The sequence below is a fragment of the Lampetra fluviatilis genome, chromosome 17 (genome assembly GCF_964198595.1).
Source record: "Lampetra fluviatilis chromosome 17, kcLamFluv1.1, whole genome shotgun sequence".
Taxonomy (NCBI): domain Eukaryota; kingdom Metazoa; phylum Chordata; class Hyperoartia; order Petromyzontiformes; family Petromyzontidae; genus Lampetra; species Lampetra fluviatilis.
In genome coordinates this window covers 905,737-928,106 of record NC_136291.1, presented here as the reverse complement: position 1 = coordinate 928,106, position 22,370 = coordinate 905,737, and the positions used below count along the sequence as shown (strand labels likewise).

General features: G+C 53.2%; 1 protein-coding gene across 4 annotated transcripts in view; it reads right to left on the bottom strand.

Moving 5' to 3' along the window:
• Window positions 1-1,506: 1,506 nt before the first annotated feature.
• Window positions 1,507-22,370, bottom strand: part of VIRMA (vir like m6A methyltransferase associated) — a 57,923-nt gene continuing 37,059 nt past the window's right edge. For 3 of the 4 annotated variants that reach the window (XM_078863955.1, XM_078863956.1, XM_078863958.1), the window contains exons 22-29: window positions 19,564-19,717; window positions 14,531-14,740; window positions 13,108-13,283; window positions 11,631-11,730; window positions 5,735-5,907; window positions 3,089-3,423; window positions 2,728-2,862; window positions 1,507-2,384 (exon numbers count right to left, since the gene is read on the bottom strand). In XM_078863955.1, coding sequence (XP_078720081.1) covers window positions 2,140-2,384; window positions 2,728-2,862; window positions 3,089-3,423; window positions 5,735-5,907; window positions 11,631-11,730; window positions 13,108-13,283; window positions 14,531-14,740; window positions 19,564-19,717 — 1,528 coding nt within the window. In that variant the 3' untranslated portion in view covers window positions 1,507-2,139. The remainder of the gene's footprint in view (window positions 2,385-2,727; window positions 2,863-3,088; window positions 3,424-5,734; window positions 5,908-11,630; window positions 11,731-13,107; window positions 13,284-14,530; window positions 14,741-19,563; window positions 19,718-22,370) is intronic. The other variant, XM_078863957.1, reaches the window with a different exon arrangement.

Genomic DNA, 22,370 nt, shown 5'->3' with positions numbered 1-22,370 from the left:
CGCGCTCCGTGTCACTGACGCGGTGCTCGTGGGGGGTTTCCACTTCTTTCTGGCAACAAAACTGACACCTTTTGCAAGGAATCGTGTTCACATTAACCACAATACTTGCAGTCAAATGCAAACAAAAAACAATACTCTGATAATGGATGCATTGTCCTTGAAACTGATTGGTTTTGTTGCCAGAAAAATGTGGGTAAACCCGATTAGTATATTTGGTACTGGCAAAGGAGGCCTCGTGATAGAGATGCTTACCCCGAGCTCTCATTACTCTGATCGTGCGTTGTCTTTGAGTTGTGCGCCTTTTGGCGTCATCTGGTCGAACACCATGAGACTAGGCTCTAAGAAAAGCTGTCTCTGGTGTGGCCCAATCAGTTTCAAGGACAATGCATTAATTATCAGAGTTGTGTTTTTTGTTTGCATTTGACTGCAAGTATTGTGGTTAATGTGAACATGATTCCTTTGAAAAGGTGTCAGTTTTGCTGCCAGAAAAAAGGGGAAAACCCCGATTAGTATATTTTGGTACTCATGATGACGCTGTGGTCGTCAAAGGAAACAAAATAAACATAGGCGACGTTTCGAGCATTGCCCCTTCGTGGATGTGCTATAAAGGGCCATTATCCGGAACGTTGGCTCTTACAGTATGTTTTTTTCCTTTAAAGCCCACAATTTGTTTGACGAATGTTGCAGTTTTTTAATTATCAGCAGCTGTACGAATTCTGTAATCATCATGGTTCATCAGTTCCGCAACATTTGTTCAAGCAAAGCCTGACGCAGTGACGCTGCTACCGATTCTGAGGCACCGAATGTCAAAACCGTTCCAGAGTTGTGCTTGCGTGGCCGATGGGGATGCGTCGAAATGAATGAAAAGGTCCCGAAAACGCAGAGCAAGGAGCTTCTCTGGTGGTTCGAGTCCCTGGGGGGTTGGGTCTTCGCTCAGGAGCCTGCACAGCCACAATGGCATAGCCGAGGGCTAACACTCATGGGAGTTCATTGCAGGGTGGTGGTCAAATCTGATAGCTAGCCTCTGGAGAGTGCCCCCACTGAGGGCATTTCAGGGATTGCTTACAGGTGGGCTTACCCTGCCGCCACATGCACATCCCACTGCTGGATGAGGAACTTCCCACTCCTTGTTCAGCGGGGGTTTGACCATGTTTCGCCAGGCTAATTAGTGTGAAGGCAGGGAGTGCATGTCGGAGCACAGGCCGGCGCATTTTGCCGCACCGCTCTTTTCCAAGCACGGAGCCGTGCAGTTGCCTGCAACACCAGTTTTATGCACGGTGGCCGCCCACCATCCAAGATCTATCTGGGCTCAGGGATGCTTAGCTTTTGAGATGTGACGAGATCCGGCGCACTCTGGGCGATTTGGGCACGGGATGGACGCGGATAGAAATGTACACTGCTCACACCAGCACACTGATCCACCTGGAGGCCAGGCTGGATATCACTCCACTTCTCACCTGTGCCTGGACGGCACGTCCCATTTTAATAGAAATTGCACACAATCAGTTAAAAGGTGAAAGATTTAAATGTTTATTACGAAGCGAATACTTACATTTGCTGTATACAAAACAAGTTTTTTTGCAAGCGAAAAAAAGTTAATTCTCCTAAGCGGTGAGCGCTAAGCAGACGTCACAGCGAAGACACCGACAATGCTCCATGTGTCCGTCTTGAAGTCCCAACCATCGGCCTCCAAAAGTTGGTGCAATGTATTGTCTCTCGGATAATAACTTACCGCTATGTTTCACAATAAACAAAAATAACAGTTCGAACATAACTAATGGAAACATAAAAAATCGTTCTTCACAGCGGAAATTCACCAGGAATGAAAACCAATTTACTTAACACGCGGTAAAATCTGGCAGTGTAAACAGGTCGTCCCGTGGTAAATGAAAGTCCAACCGTGATCCTGTTTAACCCAAAAAAGGCCAAGCCACCTAAGAGTTTCTTTACCCAGCCCACACTGATGGCAGCGCGTGGGGTGGGATTTGTGTGTCGTTTGGCCTGCACCCTGACGTCTTCTCCACCTTCCTTCATCACCTCCCTCCTGCTCCTTCCATTCATGCCAGCGCAAATTCAGGAGAGGGGCAAGCGGGTGTGGCGGGGTTGACTGGTGTCTCCTCCGTCGGCAGCAGGGAAGTCTTATCGAGTGAAGGAGCGGATGTGTCTGCCTCCGCCACCTCCCCGTCCCACAAACTTGCCGCGCAGGTTGTTGCCACCGCCGCCGCTGCCGCCGCCGCCGCCACCGCCACCGCCGCCACCGCCGCCGCCGCCGCCGCCACCGCCACCACCACCGCCACCACCGCCACCACCGCCGCCGCCCCACGGCACCACGCCCAGGTTACCACGACCCCGTGGGGCCCGGTCACGTGGAGCCGGCCGGTAGCCTGCACGCCGGGGACACGGGGCACAGGCAGGACGATGAACATGGGATGCGGACATACGGACACAGACATAAGTCATCATGAGTACCAAAATATAACAAGGGCATGTGTTGAAAGACATGGGGACCAGACATGGGTAGAGTTAAGAGACAAGCAGAGAAAAATAAATTAAAGACACCTTGAGATGCGTTAGCATGTAGGCCCTACGAAAACAAATTGCATCGTATTGCAATGCTTAAGTCTATAAGCTAGGGGGCTTCAATACATGAAATGCGACCGAGAAACCATTACACCACACGACAACAGTGGGCAGAGGACAGAGTGGCTAGTAGGCCAGACCCTGTACCGGTGGGGGGCGTCCTGACAGGCGGCGTTCGGGGGAAGCCACCCTGCACCCCCCGCGTGTCCGCGTAGCCCCCTCGCGGGAGCGCCTGCGACACCCAGCTGGAGCCACGGCCGCCCTCTCGCCGCCCGTACGTCCCTGGGAAGTGACGCAGCACACACGGGCAAAGCTTTACACAACCATAAGGAACACGCTGTGACCGTGTCACCAGCTGTATCACCAGCCATGTCACCGGTCGTGTCGCAAGCAATGTCACGAGCCGTGACCTGTTTCACAGCAGCGTCACGGCAGTGTCACGAGCAGAGCTACTAGCAGTCACGAGCAGAATCACTCGCGTCACCAGCCGTGCGTCACGATGACCGACCTTTGTTGATGGGAGGGTTGAAGAAGCGGCCTGGCTGGTGGAAGCTGCTGCCCCGGCCACCCCCCCTGCCCCCGGAGAAGCTGCCGCGCAGAGGCCCCTTGGGCATCCCTTTGGGTAGTCGCTTCACCATGGGCGGCGTGGGCAGGATACCCACGGGGGAGCCCACGGCCACAAAGTCGTCCACGTGCATGGACGGCGGGCGGCTCGTGTTCTGCTTGCGCAGCCGGAAAATGTCGTTCATGCGGCCAAGGCCGGAGAACGACCCACGGCCACGGCCACGCGGCGCCGCTGACATGTGGGCCCTCTTGGCCGGCTCCAGGTAGTCGGACTTCCCGCTGCCGACGCACGCAATCACAATTGTTACAACGGTTGCACTCGCATTGAATTCTTACCGAGAAATGAGGTGGAGCATTGGTGCCGCGGTTAGCACACGATGTTATGAATCCGGCGGCCAGAGTGAAATTCCTGGTCGTAGCTAACATCAGCGGCAAGGGATGTCCCAACCGGTCCTGGGTGCCCCCTTCACAAACCAGCACTGACTAGGGTGGTGAAGTATGGTCAAACAACCACCGTTACTGACACAGCGTGGGGAGGCCTATATCTAGCAGTGGCCTGACTCAAGGGTTGTTAATGATTATTATTGATATTGAATTCATATCTCATGCAATAGCCGCAACACATCGCCTTGGCAGTCTGCTCTACTGGTCGGTGGTGATGGAGACATTGGCCTATTTTTGCAAAGATCACACAAAAGGGAACGTTTGCAACATGTCAGTTTGACCCTTACCCTGCAAATACTTATGTTGAAAGGGAGTGCCTATCAATTACTGGTAAAGTGTTTGCACAAAAGCCACAACATGAGCATGAGCATCGTGCAAGTATTTTTCACACCGCCCGCAGTAATTGACATTATTGCAAACTGTAAATGCTTTCAAGAATATACAGGTGGGGAAACAACCGCGTAGGTTTTCGCGCCTGTGCGTTTTCGGGTCGCGCCACGTGTTGTTTGGCATGATGTCCGACGCATCGCTTCACGTGCTGGGGAGTTTTTCAACCCAACACTTTCTGAAGAAGCTACGACAAGTGCAGCAAAACGTCGGACATCATGCTAAATGCGTGGTACAACCAGAAAACACTTCGGAGATCCACACGGACGTGGGAATCATGGACGGTATATATAGCGTGCGCCCTGCTGGCATGCCGCGCCTCTCCTTAGCGCTGGTGAGGAGGAAGCATCCTGTTGAACTGGCCATCCGACGTGGCACACGAGGGGTGACGACACTAAGCCTCAGCTAAGGCTCGTTACCCGCTAGCGTTGGAGGTTGAATTTTTTTTATAAACACAATCTGGCCGGAAGCGTTTTGACTTAATGAGCATATTTGACTCCCAAGCTATTCTCACGCAAGTTATTTAAAGACGACCTTTTCGTGCTGTCACATCTGGGACATAAATCACTGACTCAGGACAACCTGTTCATCAGGATTCCACCTTGGGCGGCAAAAAGGCTCCGAGATATTAACTCTTGATCGATAACTTTGTGAATTCTGCCCTCAAATAGAACACAGTGGTGACATGCCATACATAGCAGACCCTGTGCGAGTCTGTGGGTCCCTGTATCAGTCTGTGGGTCCCTGTATCAGTCTGTGGGTCCCTGTGCGAGTCTGTGGGTCCCTGTGCGAGTCTGTGGGTCCCTGTGCGAGTCTGTGGGTCCCTGTGCGAGTCTGTGGGTCCCTGTGCGAGTCTGTGGGTCCCTGTGCGAGTCTGTGGGTCCCTGTGCGAGTCTGTGGGTCCCTGTGCGAGTCTGTGGGTCCCTGTGCGAGTCTGTGGGTCCCTGTGCGAGTCTGTGGGTCCCTGTGCGAGTCTGTGGGTCCCTGTGCGAGTCTGTGGGTCCCTGTGCGAGTCTGTGGGTCCCTGTGCGAGTCTGTGGGTCCCTGTGCGAGTCTGTGGGTCCCTGTGCGAGTCTGTGGGTCCCTGTGCGAGTCTGTGGGTCCCTGTGCGAGTCTGTGGGTCCCTGTGCGAGTCTGTGGGTCCCTGTGCGAGTCTGTGGGTCCCTGTGCGAGTCTGTGGGTCCCTGTGCGAGTCTGTGGGTCCCTGTGCGAGTCTGTGGGTCCCTGTGCGAGTCTGTGGGTCCCTGTGCGAGTCTGTGGGTCCCTGTGCGAGTCTGTGGGTCCCTGTGCGAGTCTGTGGGTCCCTGTGCGAGTCTGTGGGTCCCTGTGCGAGTCTGTGGGTCCCTGTGCGAGTCTGTGGGTCCCTGTGCGAGTCTGTGGGTCCCTGTGCGAGTCTGTGGGTCCCTGTGCGAGTCTGTGGGTCCCTGTGCGAGTCTGTGGGTCCCTGTGCGAGTCTGTGGGTCCCTGTGCGAGTCTGTGGGTCCCTGTGCGAGTCTGTGGGTCCCTGTGCGAGTCTGTGGGTCCCTGTGCGAGTCTGTGGGTCCCTGTGCGAGTCTGTGGGTCTGTGTGAACTCGTGTCTACTGCAAATGTTCTTCGAGGGCACCGGTGGTAACCACACCCGTTGTCCTCTGAAGCCAGCGGCTGAATTTACAACCTAGACATCGACTTTGAGTTGCTACTCAATTCACATCCATATGAAAGAGAGATCACACTCGGGAGCCAGCCAGGCAGAGGAAGGGGTTAGCCACGGCATTGTACCTGGAGGTGATGAACGTCTCGTGTTTGCGCTTGCCAAGCTTGGCGGCGCTCTTGGTGGCGCGGCTGGCGCCCCCTGGGGAGGAGGGCTCACGCAGCAGCGCCGTCTCCAGCTCCTCGCGCAGGTCCCAGTTGTTGCACGTCTTCTCTGCCAGCTCTAGGAGATCAACACGCACCTGCACAGCGCCGGCAAGACAAAGATCCCCCATATAGCCTTAATAAGTTTTGGGGCAAGTACTGTTCGCGAGCACCTATGAAGGCCAGCACAGCACACAAGGGAGGTGGGGTGGCCAGCACCACGCCCGGCCGCCATTGTCTCCCCAGTGGTGATGTTTACACACGCCATTGTTATTGGTCGCGAGCGGGATTCGAACTCGGGTAGCCGGGTTCGTAGCACAGCGCGCTAACCACTACACTACCGCTCCCCACAGCTCCAGCACTCTCACACACAGACACACATGGGCACGAGGGAGTGCCGTCACACGGATGCTACCATCTCTAGCCCCACCTAACCTAAACTATAAACGCAACAATTTTTTATTTTACCAGGTAAGGCTTGCTGAGCGATATAGCTCTTTAACAGAAGCGACCTGGCCACAAATGATATCTCAATGAAGTGGCTTATCATGTGGACATTTATAGCAGCCAAATGCTCTAAACGCATATTTCTAAATGTGGAGGCAAAAACCGGAGGACCCGGAGAAAAATCCACGCGGCCACGCGGAGAACATGCAAACTCCAAATATACAGCAGCAGCAGGCGTCAGGGTCGAGATCGAACCCACGACCTCCTGCGTACCAGGCGAGGTAGTTAACATCTCCTAGCCACTGTGGCTTCAGGGTCGAGATCGAACCCACAACCTCCTGCGTACCAGGCGAGGTAGTTAACATCTCCTAGCCACCGCGTTTTCCTGGTTCTCACAGCAAGTGCCACTGAAAAATGCCGAAGCCGAACTTGGTTTACATTCTTCATTGTAAACTTGACTTACACCCCATTGTTAGCCAATTTCTGTAGGAAGGCATCCCCCAGGCAGTGCCATTCTGGAGAGTTGTTTGACCATAAAATTTTGACTCGCTTGGTCATTGCCAGTTGGCCAAGTGGGAGGAGGGCAAGGACCGGCTCAGGTATCACTCTCCACTGATGTTAGCCTTGGCTGTGAATCGAACTCAGGTCGCCAGGTGCAGAGCTTAGCGTGATCCAATGCACCACCTCCACCCCCCCCCCCCCCCAATTCTACATGAAAGAAATATTATTTGTGCGAGTGAGCCTGTCAGACTCAGTACATACGCAAGTCAGTTGCAGAGTCAACTGCACATTCAGACCACAAAGAACCAGGGACATTGGTATTGACGATGAGAAATGTATAATCTGTGACATTTGACCGCGAAAAAACAACCCACAAACTAATCATTTCACCACATTAATCTTATTGGGAGTCTTGAAATGTCCAAATATTCTTCCTATATGCATTGTATTTTATCGAGCTTGGAATAGTTGAGAAAATAATACTATCCAGGTTAATAATACTAAGTCACCCCCCCCCCCCGTCTCCAGCTCCCACCTTGGTTAAGATAATATATACGCTCCACACCGTAACAAGCCCCGGCTAGGGTTGGCAGACCACCCAGAGGGCACAATCCCCGACAGGGAAGCCTTGCTGGTACGTGCATGTGCCCTCTGTCACATCCGTTGATATCGGTTCAATAAAAACAACAAAATATAATACAAAGCACATGCTGCTGCGTACTAGGATTAAATGTGCAATACTTGCCAATGTAGCGCATGCATGCTCAGCCAATAATCATTCTCAAAACATAACAAGAGATTATTACTAATAATTGCGCTCTCAGGCTGACATGATGGAGAGGTGCGCTCACACCAGCGAATGTCAGGTTAGATTCGCCCATTTTCGCCATCCCTCCAGAGTTTTGCCGAGCGTGCCCTGGCGATGCAAGGCGCACTCGCCGGAGGTGAGCGCAGCATGCGTCACCAACCGCACGGCAGGACTGGCGAGTTGGCAGCAGGACTGAACACCGTGGATTTAAGTAAAGCCTAGGGTGACAGCTACAATCGGCGTACGTTCCAACCTCTGCATGCAAACGAGCTAACCGGGCAAGGTTCTCATGAGACTGGAGTGAGGGCGGCTCTGTGCCCCGAGGCTGGAAGGGTGGCGTCAGCAGAAAGCAATGACGGCAAAGAGGAGGAGCACAAAAACATTGAAATTACAATTTACCGCAGTCGTGTCACGGACAGTACGTCCTCGCTCACGCGTTTTCGCTATAACGCGGTTCTCTCTGCGAGGGAACACTTGTCGCACTTTGTGGAACGCGCACAGCTACAACGCGGATTCCGAGCGGTCGACGACGAACTACTTTATTGAGCTGCGCGGCGGAGCGATAAGGGAATTCTGGGTATCCACGCAGAACGATACGGCACACTGCGTACCCTCATCTCAGTTGTCGGTGCATCCCCTACGCATTTGACTCCCCCAAATTCCTTCACCACTGGCCCTCCCCACCCCCACCTCTTACATTATATTACGTCTTATGGGCAAATTGTTTTTGCTTAATGCGGAACTTTTCATGAACACATCTATCATGTTAAACGAGAAATTAACGTAGATACAAACGACAAAGTACGTGTAAGTGCGAGAATTATTTCACAATTATAAATGTAATGAAATTACATGTTTAAATTACATGCAAGTTAGTTACAAAGGGAGCTTTTCTGACTTCATCTTAAGCACGAGCAGAATGTTGGATGGGAAATGAGCAGAGCTTGGCATAGACACAGTCCGACATTCAGACACACGCAGCAAATCACCCAATCACCGGAGCACCAACAAATGTAGCATCGATGTCGTTGTAGATAATATTTGTATTAGATTAAGGGATTACAATGGCAGAGCTTAAGTGCCGCCTTGTGTGCAGCAGAGGGCGACATAGCAAAATCTATTTCAGAATTGCAATTCTACAATCGCATGCACAAGGCTCGTTGCATTCACCAACCCGCACTAACCACCGTAGTGACATACGGTCAATAACCCCCACGACCTGCATTGTACGGCTAAGCCCTCATCCCGAAGTTTATTGATAAAGGGCTGCATGTGTTTATCATCAACATATCGTTGGCTAAGACAGCAGACAATGGGCCCTCTGCAGAGTAGAGAACCAGGGTAGATGGCCTGACTCCTTAGGTGCTACTCAACTTTAGGCAGAATCATGATACCGACGAGGGTCATTCAACAGAGGCAGTTAATTTAGTATGCATATAAAATCTAGCACCTGAACAAACTGGACAATAAAAAAACTTTACGTTTGTGAAACCGTGGAATTCCACAGTACTTCCTCAGATTTCTGTTGCCCTACCTGGCGGCCCAGGTAACCAGCACACCACTCCGCCCCTCCCTTCCTCCTGTTGCACGGCGGTGACCTGTGACCCCCCCCCCCGCCCCGGGGGAGATGGAGTGGGGGTGGGGGTGGGGGCGGGTGTCGCCGTGCCGTGGCAGCCGCTGATTACCGCTCTGGGCGAGCGAGTCACGCGCGAAGCCAGCCTACTGGCGTTTAACACGTCCTCACTCCGTTTCCTCATCTCCATCGCGATGGCGGTTTTCTTTCTTTTTGGAAGCTGCTGCCCTTTTCATCAATTCACCCGGAATACAACCGATCTCAAATCGGATCTAGGAAGTACATGAGCAAAAGCGTCGACCATCTGTATTCACGACTCGCTGCTCGTAAATGGCGTAAATTACAGCCCCGGTGCCCGGGTTTAATCTGAGAGGGTGCGGTTCATTCCCAGGGACTCATCTTTGACTCCAGGCCCCTGTGGGCAGGCATAGCATGAGCTCATCGCGACGTTTGCGAGACGTCCTAGCACACGCGCGCACTCGCACACTCACAAGCGCCACACGCCCCATTAACGTGGGCTTAGGATGCTCGCCGTCCTTTGCTGAAGGTTTGCTGTGGTTGGGATATGGGTGGGGACGAGCGGGGGTTTTGCTTTGACACAATGACATCGAGAACATAATCTATTAGACGCATAAAAGAGTGTAAGTGCGAGTTTATCTCCGGATAAGATAAATGTTTTGGGGGGGAGAGGAGTTCTACATGAGCGCTGTGATGGTGTATAGCAGATGCATTATGGGTATGTCAAGGATGCTTTACGTTAAGGTACAATTATGTTCGTAAGTTTGTGCTTGGATGGGTGACTAGAACGCACACGCAAGTGTTCATGGGGCTGTAAGGTTACGCAGTGAGCAGCAGAGGGCAGAGCAGTAAAATCCATTGTTCTGTACCTCTACGCTTCCGTGCCTATGCTCGCTGCCTTCAACAACCTACGATGGCCAGCGTGGTGCAGTACGATAAAATATCAAATAAACTCCATGACCTACACAGTGTGGGAAGGCATCCATCCAGCAGTAGATCGATAATGGCTCTAAGTTTTAGTTCTAAGTTTAATAAACTAAATAGAGTGGGGTTATTTCCCTTCCTGTTGTTAGGTGCTTGCTTTGCCTGGCTCCACCACCACGGCTGACTTTTCACGGAAGTAGCTACTCCCAAAGGCCAGGGCACCACATCACGCCATAGCTTTAAAAATATCTAAAATAAAAATCCTTTAAAAAAACAGAGATTTGTCAATGTTAAGAAGCCACCTCCCCCACACACACGTCAATCTGACCTCGGTGACTTGCAACCGCGGGGGCGTCTTGCACAAACAAGGATGTGTCACGGTTATGAACGCGCCAGCTGCGAATCACCGCCACGATCACGCGCCCCTCGAGTCGGGGTGCCGTGACCCCCAACAGACGCGGGGCCGACACGGCAAGCACGGCGACGCATCTCGTGCGTCGCCCCTCTTCTGCAAAGCCTCGGCTTAGGCCGGTGCTGAAACCAATGAGAGAACGTACGAATGCTCTCAAACGAACCCCGCCGTGTCCCCTTTGACGAGACTCGCTGCAAGCATCTCCGCCGCCGCCCCACCCCCCGTAGGGCGAGGGGGCGGATTTACTCCATAGGGCAGCTCCCTCTTTGGGGTTGCGGCTTAAGGTTGGTCGTATTTTGTTTTCACTGTCGCTACAAGTACACCTTGTCACAATGGTGCATTCCTGCTGAAACATCTCTAGAAGTCACGGCCATTGTAATTCGCGGGTATCTGTTACACGTGGCGGACGGAATGCGACGGGGGGAGGGGGGGTTCCACAGGGAGAGGGGGTGCGGGGCAGGGTGGATCGGGACGCCCGGCCAAACCGGCTCGCCTTAATCTGGCGGCGAGAGGGCGGCTCGCGGCCTACTTGCCAGGCAGCGAGAGCCGTCCCATTACCGTGTGGGCACGCCCAGGGACATTTAAACGTTTACGTGATTTTTGGGTCGGCGCGTTGGAAAAGTTTGAGAATTTCAAGTTGTGCGCCTCATACCTGCAGCATAGTTTAATATAAAAATGTATAACACCAATAACAACGTACTTAAATGAACATGAAAGTCACCCAAGACTTTCTTTTAAGTGAGTACTGGCTGGAACATTTGGCTACTTCCTTATGTGTGCAGTGTTAAGCGTACCATAACTTAACTGGAGTAGAAGGATATCACCCTCGAAATTCAGCAGCCTATTTGCTGTACTACCATCGACGTCGGTGCAGCAGGTTGTTGTCTCAAGACCTCACACGGATCAGCCTTCGAACAAGTGAATTGGTGAGCTGAACAAAGTGTTCACACCACTCGCTGTAGCCATGGAGTCTGGAGATCACCTCTGCGGCGCTTCCGTGTTCACGTAGGCCAGAGTTGTCATTGCCCCTGGCCGATGGACGTTTTGGGTGTTGGGGCCCTTGCATAGCAACGGTGTCAAAATAAATAAAATCTCCCAACGTGTGCACAAAGGCCCTCCCCCCCCACCCCCCCCTTACCATGTCCATCTCCAGGTCCATGTCCTCCACTTGCGAGGAGGAGAGGAAAGGCGACGAGGTGAATCGCTCGTCCGGAGATTCCGTCAGCACAAATACGGTCCTGCGGGGGCAGGGGGTGGAGGGGGCATCGGGGCAGAGGTTAAAGGATAACAGCGGCCAGAGACAACACCATCCGGGGCGGCCCCACTCCCCTCGATCCCCACTAATACCACGAGACAAGAGTGCTGACACCACTAAAACGAGTGCGCAGCGACGCAGAAGCTCAGACACCACTCGCTGGTCGTGTTGACGCAGCGCTACGCTCGATCGCGGCGAGTTCTGCGTGTTACCAATCTTCCATTAGTGTCACCGATCAATTAAACAAATTTGAAACACCCGACACGACGTCACAGCTACGCGCGCTGCAAACGCGAAGGATGTTTCACGTGTTTCTCGGGCACCTCGAGGCGCGCCGCGTCCTGCATAAAAATGGCAAAATTCCAATCGGCCGGAGCGGTGTCACCTGGGAGAGAAGGCGTCAGCAACTGCCGAAGAAGAGCTGCAGGTGCGTATAATTAAAGGCCACGTGTCTGCCAGGCAGTCCCAGGGGAGTTACCTTGTCCAAAACAAGACATCAATCTTGCAGAAGTGAAACGATTGTTCAAGCCGCACTTGGCTCGGCGGGGCCAAGCGGGACAGCACAGCGCGCAGGCCAGTCGCGAAACTCGGTCGCGTCAAGGAAACAGACGACCATCTCAATGAGTCTTGAGACTCTCATGGTTGCTCTCCTCCTCCCCATCGCATCATGCTCCCCCCTTCCAAGCACTTTACTTCTCATTCCATTCCCCTCTATGCACTCCGATTAGCACGGTTGGCTACGTAAGGTTCGAAAGAAGCTCAACAAAGAGACACTCTTCTACCTCTGCTTGCTCATCTCACTCAACTCCCCTAGATGCAACCTTGACCCCAGCAACCAAGGCTTTCTGCTGAAATCTGCAGTCACCATTCACTTAAGAGGGAGGTCGCTCATTCTCCTCTGCTGCCCCCAATTGTCCAGAACTTAATCTCCCCCAGCCTTCCGTGCTGTCGACTCCCTGCCCAAGTCCACGCTTAACATCTCGATGTTTACCATCGACTGCCTGTTTCTCTCTATAATACAAGCATGCCCACCTGATTCGTCAAAGCGTCTTGAAATGCGGAAAAGCTTAAGATGCTATACACATCCAAAATGTACTGTATGAAGATGATCATAACTAACATTGAGTTCTTTCTTTCAGCAAGAAGAACTTCACCGAGTCTCAATAGCAATCTTTTCCAGGAGGGTCACGTAATAAGAAGTCTTTGGCCAGCGGCAAGAGCTTGGGGCAGCCATCACTCAGCGGCAGGAGGCCGATCACGGCCCATGACGTTTTGCATTTGGGGGGGTAAATAAAACCGCGAGCGCGCAGAGAAAGCCCCTGCGTGCGGGGGGAGGGCGGGCGGGGATGACGACACGGACCTGGAGGTGAACATCTGCTGCAGGCTCTCGGGCGGAGGCAGCGTGGGCTCCGGCGGCACGTCGGAGTCCGCCGGCGGCAGCGGCAGGGCCCCGGCGGGCGAGTCGAGGGTGCGGCGCAGCGCCGACATCCCCTCCAGCAGCCCCTCCAGCAGCCCCTCCTCCTCCTTGCCCTGGTCCTGTGCCCCGAGCACACGCACGGCCGCCACCGCCGAGTGTCGGCGTCGACGCTACGAAGCCTGGTTGCGCGCGCCACTGAATCGTTGCGCAATCGGTTGCGTACAAACTCTACTCTGAAGCGACCCATTCTGCGATTTGTAATAACGATTTAGACAACATCACCGGACACATTTGCGCAACAGTGACTGCTGCCGATGCCCCCCCCCCCCCGTATCCGCTTTGCAAGTTCCTCGTTGTGCAACAACTTGCTCAGATCTTGACGATTGCTCAGGTGCGGTGCCAGCTTTACCGCCGAGCGGAGAATTGTCAGAGCCCCGCGTGCAACTAGGAAGCACGACGGAACCTGGAAAGCAGACGGCAATTGCCGTGGTTTTTTTGGAACGGGTCTTCCTTCAAACAAGACGCCACGCAGCCAGCGAGACGGCCAATCTCTCACGCCGGGTTTGGGTGCATTTCGAAGCAGATTCTAGTAAAAAAGAAAATAAGCAAGCGAGAAGCTTTGTACGATGCATGCAAATGTTAGAAACTAACATTTTGATTGATCCCTATAAATTGACTGGGACATTTAAATAAACATGTTATTTACATTTCTAAGTTAATTTACATTCATGTGCAGCGTGAAACATGGGCAGACAAAGCAGCCAACACAGATTTGTTCAGAATGAGGCAAAGACGCTGTGTGCAGCAACCGTTGTCACTGGCGATTCCCAGCGACGATCGTAATGGATATAAAACTCGTGAGCACTGGTGGGTCATGTGACATGAGGGTATGCAATCCTAGCGTCACAAACAGACGTAATGACGTCACCTGAAGTCATGCCATCTGCACATGTGACGATTAATCTGTAACTCAAATCTATTTCTCTTTCACCTCAATAATCTTCATCTCTGGTTAGCAGATCTCTCATCTCTATCTCATGTTTTGCATTCTCATCTCACAAATCTATCTCTTTACTTCCAGACCTCTAAACTCTATCCCCCTTGTTAATCTGTATCATCACACGGATCTGTTAATCTTATCTACAGTTCTCATTTGTCGTATTTTAATCTCAAGACGCTTTCCTGAAAATCTGTCTATCCCTTGTTAACATTTCATCTTCATAATCTAACTTTTTAGAACTTAGGCAGCCACATCCCTTGGCGGCACATAGCTCATCGGGCCACTCTTAGAGCCCGAGCGGGCCACATGTGCTCCTGCTGGCAGCCAGACAAAGAACGCTGCACCCCCATGTACCATGGCCTTTACCGTAGTTGCCTTTACCGTGACGAGTTTCTCCAGCTGGACGAGAGGGTGTTCCACCCCGAGCGGCTCCCCCCAACGGAACTGCTGCCTCGCCTCGGCGACGCTCATCACCCACGCCGCGGCGCCCGCCGTGGCGCCCGCGGCGGCCCCCGCCGTTGCCGTCGCCTCAGCAGAGCTCCCCTCGTGCTCCTCGCCCTCCTCGCCCTCGTGTCCCTGGAGGACGGACAGGAGGTCGCCCGGCGCCGGGGCGGTCGGGTGAGACTGGCACAGGAGTGGTTCTGATATCTCTTCAGTTTATCGAGTTGTTGATAGCGTCGACGACCATTTACGGAATCCATTGTCCATCCCGGAAGTTCCCGAATTGACGAGAGAATCCGATTTGGGGAACGGATGAACGGAATGGGCACGAAAGAACGTTGCAGCTCGCACACACCAGGGTGTGAATGGAAGCCGAGCACAGGCTCATCCCTGCTTGCTATGGAGATCTGAAGGGACCGGGCGCATTCCGGGCGATTATGGTCAGAGGCCAATCACCTGATTTATACTTCCAAACGTCATTCATAGGAATTGCTTTGGGGTGATAATCAAGCAAATCGAGTATCGGTCTCACTGAGCCACCGAGCCGCCTCTGGGTGGCACCTCTGCTGGAGCGAGCCACCCCCAAAGGGGCGTGAGGAGCAGCGCCGCACGCAGGCTGCCGGGTGCTCTCGCAGGAAGGCAGCTGCAGCTGAGACGGACACACAGCACAATGCCTCTGACACGCTGCGATAAACACACGATTGTCAGCCGAATCCCCACAGCTTAAAATAATAACAATGGTCATTTATATTTGCAGGAGAGTCTCAAAACCAGCTCTCAAGATCGCCCTGTATTTGGAATTCTCTGCTATTTTCTTTTAACTATTTTGCTTGTGGGAAGAAACCGGAGTAAAATGTAGAGGTGCAGCCCTGAAATTGCTTGCTTGCATCACTGCTGGGGGAAGGGCCTCGACTAGAGCAAACTCTAGAGGATATTTGGCCTACTCTTCCACGTTGCCTATCCTAGACTGTGGTGAACCCATTTGTACTGTGGGTGGAGAGGCAGCGGAGGGGATTTAAGAACGTTGCCACCTATGTTACTTCAATTGCCGCGCCGGGAAATGGAGCGGAACCGGCGGCCGCTGGATCGCAAGTCCAGTGCGCCGACCCGCTACATTACAGCAGATCTTGGAAACCAGAGTACCCAGAGAAAACCCATAAATACATAGATGACATCCAAAAAACGGTACACACTGATAGGTTGATAATCCCACTTGCTGTACTGCCATCTCCGGGCTTCCATCTCACAACTCGGTGGGATTTTGGGAGTTTCGCAAATCTCTGCACGACCCACCAACGCTTGCGTCCTCCGATTAGCACGGTCGACAATGTACTGTGCAAATAAAGTTCAACACACACATACAAAGTGCTGCATCGCAGGAGCACGCATCCCCACCACGCCCAGCTGACAAAAATAAATATCCGACGAGTCGGGTTTATCCGTCAGCGATGCAGAGCGGCCGCAAGCGCTCAGCCAGCAGCACACTTGGGGGATGGCAACGCAAGCCTCGCAAATCCATCCACTCGTGGCCGCACAGCACCAGAATCTGAATCTGTATTCATCCTGGAGAAGTCCGGTGAGCTGGGCACACCAGCAGCTCGCCGAATTATTATTTAGCCGTCCGTGCCACGGGCAAGAGCAACGATAATAATGCATGGCCCCGCATCAACAATATGAAGGCTTTTCCCAAACGGTGTCATGAAATTGGGTTGTTTGACCAGACTTTACAATGTGGCTCAGTGCGGGTTTGTTCAAGGGAAAGCTTAAGACCGGTTCCGATATCACTCGCCACCGATATTATCCATGGCTGGGAACCAAATTCCGGTCACTGGGTTCGTAGTACAGCGCGCTAAATATCGCGTGATCGGTACCGCATATGTATTCCATATGCTGGCAGTACGAGTGGGTATAATCACAGCATGTCTAGGTACTCCCAAAGTATGTCTCTATAGGCATATGGCGCATGGAAATGCCTGGATGAATTGCACCTTACAAGTGTACTTTTTAAAAAAATGAATATTATTCGGACAGTTTGTGTAGGTATGATCACCACAGTACGTAGGTATGCTGGCAGTATGCGTAGGCATGCTACACCCCTCAGGCTAAGCAGCCGAAAGCAGACTTAAAAACTTGAGTAACAACTTAAACAAAAACTGGAGATTCTGCATGAGCGCGCACACACCCACACACGCGCAGACGCACACAAGTGAACCTATTCGCAAATTTACACCCAAACAAAAGATAAAGATCCCCTCCCTATTGCCTTCAACTCTTGGGGCAAGTGCTGTTAGTGAGCACCTCTTAGGGCCGGCACAGCACAAGAAGTGCTTTTTATGTTTAGTTGGTTGCCCTTCTCCCGCACCTCTGATTAGCACGGTCGGCTTCATACGATGGGAAAGAGGTTGAACATGCATCCATCAAGTTCAACATACGATGGGAAAGAGGTTGAACATGCATCCATCAAGTTCAACATACGAGGGGATGAGGGTGGGTAGCCACGACCACGCCTGGCCGCCTTTGTCTCACCAGTGCTGATGTTTACAACATCACACCTGGTACTCGTTTAATTAGGGCTGAGTCGACCTAGCGGGGGCACAGGACTGGTTCATATAATCGTCACCGATGTTGGCCGTGAGTAGGAATTGAACTCTGCCCGCTGGGATCATAGCGCAGCGCACCAACCACTGTACCATCCACACAACCACACGTACACACACGTGGGCGAGAGATAAACTTTTGTCAACACCTGGCGATGCTGGATGCAATCTCCAGCGAAACTTCATTTCAAATTGTCAACACTTTGCTTGCTGTTCAACATGGCTCCTCCGGTTTGCTGAAACACCAAATCAATAGGAACATTTGACCACGCGGAAACCCAATTTGATTGGCTGTCAGGTGGTGGAGGGTTACAGATTCAAAATAAATGCATAACAGCTACATAATCTAACCCAAAATAAACCAATTGTGTGCCATGAAATTGGCCGTCAAAGTCTACGTGTGAGATTTACCCACATGCTCACTACACAAACGCAAAGAAAAAGATTCCCCAGGTTACAACCTTAACAGACTGTTGGGGAAAGGATAATTTTGACAGGACCTTCACGTTGCTGGCCGTTTGACATTTTGGGCCCGTGCTCAGCAATTGTGCTTAGAAAAAGTAATAAATGGACGTGGGAAAAACACGTCCAAAGTTATAAGCGGCGCAGTGCGTCGGGTCATCGATGTGCGCCACTCTCCGCTCCCCCCAGGCCGACAGCCCAGCGTTCCCAGCAGTTTCCCCGACGCTTCACGGTACAAAAATGTCATTACCTTTTACTTATTATTATTATTACCGCGCGTAAGCAAAAAGTCTTTTGCAATCGACCTTTTAACAACGTCAATCAAACAGAGGAGCTGACGCGAAAATGGACTGCACCAGTGGGGCGGCTCTCACTTGTCACTGGGGCCAGAGGCGTCCTTTTAGTCACCCTCCACGTGGCTCGTTAATTACGTTGCACGATGAATTAGCGCTCGACGCGCGCGCAGCCTGACGTGGACAACAATGCGCCCTGCCCTGCGGCGATCTAGCCAATCTGTACCACAATGAGCAAACTTACCAACATACAAGTACACGCACATGCGAAATGAAGATCCCCCGCGTAGGCTACAAAGACTGTTGGGGCAAGTGCTGTTCGTGAGCACCTAAGAAGGCCGCCGTGGCGCACGAGGAGGTGGTGCCGGGCGTAGCCAGCACCACGCCTGGCTGCCTTTGTCTCCCCGGTGCCGACATTTGCAAACCGCACAGCGTGCTCATTTTAAGTTCAGTCGACGTTCGGGATGTGCCCAAGACCGGTTCAGATGTTCAACCACTGACGTTGGCTGCGAGCAGGAATCGAACGCAGAGCGAAACGCACTCACGGCTGCTCCATGGCTCCCCACACACACGCACACACAAAGCAGCTCGCACAAACGTGTAGGCCTGCATTTTTGTGCGAGTCTGTAAGGGCAAGAAGTACGATGTCTGGTAAGCTTAACCAACTATTTTTCTTCACCCCCTTTTTAATAACCTCTCTCACAAATCTTCCGCCACACCCCTGGCGGAGGAACACATCACCGACGGACGCATCCATTTACAGCAGTGGGGTTCGACAAAGCCTTGCGCACATTCCACCCCCCGCTGTTTGCAAAACCCATGTCGCCGACCACACGGACAACCCCACGTCTTTCCAGCACAGGGCGCTTCAACGGCTAGGATCAGTCGAGAGCCGAGGGGCTCGCGGGTGTGGGGCGGCGCTCCTTTCATTCGCGACGTCTGAACGTGCGGGGGGGGGGGGCGGGAAGACTCGATGCTCGTCTCACAGGAGCCGCGTGCGTGCTCCGGGCTCCCGTTTCGAGGCGCCGATCGTGCCCTCGCTGCCCCAATGGTGAAGGGAAAAAGGGTCTTCAAAATATTGGTTTTAGGATAACTGGGTCCACCACCCCCCCTACCCCTTCTGCCTCCAGACGCCCTTTAAAAATAAATACGCCGAGCCAAAGAAAGCGCGAGAGACGCTCCCTTCCCTGCATAGCTTTGGTGAGTAAACGAGGGTGGCCACGGTTTTGCAGACGGCTGTGTGTCAGGTGTGTGGCCAAGCCCATGTTTAAACTCTGTCACCTCGTGGTCCTCGATCACCGCTTCCTTCAGAACACAGTGGGTGCACAGGAACGGTGTGGGTTCATCGCTGGATGCAGTGGCTCACCGGTATGAATCCAGTAAATCGCTCAGATTTGTGAAAGTCTCAAATCCGCCAGGCTATGAGGTGGCCAGGAGATGGCAGCTCAGCAAGACCTGCTCCATTTCAGTTCAGGTTTTGCAAGTGGCAGGGCGCGCGCAGGGAGAGCGAGGGGGGTGTGTCGCATGCGTGCAGGGTGCACGCAGGGTGAACGCAACGCGTGACCAGCGTGTGCGCGTGGCGCGTACGCAGCGGGGCGCTCGTTACCGCGTGCTCGGCTCCCAGCAGCGGGCGCAGCAGCTCCAGCAGGGCGGAGAGCAGCGCGGTCGTGTGCTCCGCCAGCGCCGGCGCCTCCCGCGTCGCGGCCAGCGCCACGCCGCGCACCACCCCGAACAGAGCGTGGGGGTGCTTCCGCAGGGCGCTGCGTGGGGAGCGGGAGGACACAATCACACAGACACGTGGACAGATGCAAAAATACAAAAGATCCCCCTTATAGCCTTTAACCGACCGGGGCAAGGTGCTGTTACAGAGGAGCACAGATGAAGATCGGCACGACACACGAGACGGTGGGTGGCCAGACAGACAGATACCCATAACAGCAGCAGCAGCTGCCATTTGCCACTAAGCGAGTGACGTCACCACAGCGCTTGTGCCACACTCGGTAGACTTTGAGGTTACAAAGAGTTGAAGGACCACTGGCAGGAGAACATGCGCTGCACTCGTTAGAAATAAACCAAGACACGCCACCGCGGTGCAGCAAATCAAGACGGAGGTCTGCCTCAGGCAACTGGCGAGCGGCACGATACGGCAATTTGGCGGGGCCATACAGATGGGAGCGCAATGTGGGTGGACGGCATCAAGAATGGCATTGAGGAATGCAGCAGCAGCAGAAGCTACAACAGCTGCAGCAGCAGAAGCTACAGCAGCTGCAGTAGCAGAAGCTACAGCAGCTGCAGCAGCAGAAGCTACAGCAGCTGCAGAAGCAGCAGCAGCTGCAGAAGCAGAAGCTACAACAGCTGCAGCAGCAGAAGCTACAGCAGCTGCAGTAGCAGAGGCTACAACAGCTGCAGCAGCAGAAGCTACAGCAGCTGCAGAAGCAGCAGCAGCTGCAGAAGCAGCAGCAGCTGCAGAAGCAGCAGCATCAGCAGCTGCAGATGAAGCTGCAGCAGCAGCAGCAGAATCCACAGCGGGATGATGAGAGGACACGTGGCAAACCCATCAGCTGAGCTCAGGAATGGGGAGCGACGGGTTTGCGCCGGTCTGCTTTGTTTCAATGCCGACGCACAAAGAGCCGGCTCTCGTCTGTGTCTTTAAATAGCAACTAGAAAACGCGAAATGAAAATCAGTATATTTCTAATCTCCCATGAAGAGGATTAATTAATAAAAATGATGAAAAATTCGGCCTGTGTTTATTATACAAGTAGATTTGGATTTAAGGACGTGTTGTGAATTAAAGCCAAGACGTTTAACTAATGTTTGGTAAACATCATTCAGTGAGATGAGTGCAAACAACCGCTGATCACGGCCATCGTGTTAAGCGTCCTTGTTGTGGCATCGCGCTCCCTTCATGCCGGGGAACCCAGCCGAACCCGCCGTCATGTTTCCACACGACGGTTTGCACAATTGATCATCCCGTGTTCTCGACAAATAAAGCAGCCGTGACTATTTTTGGGGCTATTATTTGTGGAACCGTTTGCCTGGCTGGGGCAAACCCACCAGGTTTCTCTGCACACAGACGATTTTCCCCCGGGAGGCTGCAGCAGGAGTGCAAAAGTAAATGAGGCATGGCCAACGGGGTGTGGCGAGACGTGCAGGTGATGAATGCTCAGGGATGGGTCACGGAGTTCGGGGCCACTCCTGCCGATCACGAGATAAAAAACGCCGCCGCCCATCGGGGCCGTGAGTGGCCCCACACCCAGCTGCTGCTGATGCTGCCGCCCAGAGATCCCCCGCCGCCCCCCACTCCACTCAGCCACAGGTAACAAGCTCCCCGCACCCCCTCCCCTTGCCAGCCCTGCCCAACCCACCTCGGGCAGTGGGCCATATTATTTGTAGCCATTACACAGCTCACTCCCTTATTCCCTTCCCTCCCCTCCCCTCCCAGTATCCATCCTATCCCTCCATCTCCTCTTCCCTCTTCACTCCCTCCCTTCCTTGCCCTCCATTCTCTCCCACCCACGCTCACAGAGCTCCATCGCTCCGTCCCCCGCAGCTCCACCCGACAATTATGGCTGCTGCACTGTGCTTGGAGCAGTCAAGCAATGTTTTACTACTTTAATTATTCAGCCACTGTTTGTGTTTGCACTGCGCAGGGCATCCTGTTACTCAAAATGCCCTTCGTGCTTCGCCCTCTGCATCGCACTATCCAATCGCTGCACCTTCCCCGGAATTTCACATTCCCGCGGCTGCTGCCGCCACCATTGCTGCCACTTCTGCTGGTGCTGTTTTGCGCCATCGTCAAGCAAGGCTGCGCCAACGTCACCACCAACGCAGGGCTTTTCTGGCGGCAGGCGCGTGCACACGAATCCCTGGAGCTTCACATAGAGTGGAATAATGGGGCGGCTCTCATCCAACAGTGGACTGATCATCGCTGGTGTTGGGGACGATGACCTCATGAAGGTACAAATGATGGGAGAAAAGGTTCTAACAGGTGATAAAAAAAATCCGTCAACATTTTTTTTTTAAATCAATACAAATGTTTTGTACTACCCAGGATTCACAAGCGAACGCCAACTTTAGATGGCTCCATCACCGAAGTTCCCGCCACCCTGATAATGCGTGCAGGCCCTTGTGTGATAATCCTACGGGGGACCCCATGCTCTGCGCGTGTCTGGAACGTGTCCCCAAAAACTGTGCGCCAGTGTCTGGCTTCAACATCTGATGGGCAAAACTGGACGCACGAGCCTCTGTGAACCCAACGCCTTCGCGTTTGTCAGTGTGTCACAGAGGGGCGTCCGTTTGTAATGTTAGGATGATGGGGGGGGGGGGATTAGTCACATGATGACGGCGCGCTACCCACGCCCATCCCAAAGACCCAGGGTTCACCCACGTCGCACATCGAGCACGTACCTCCC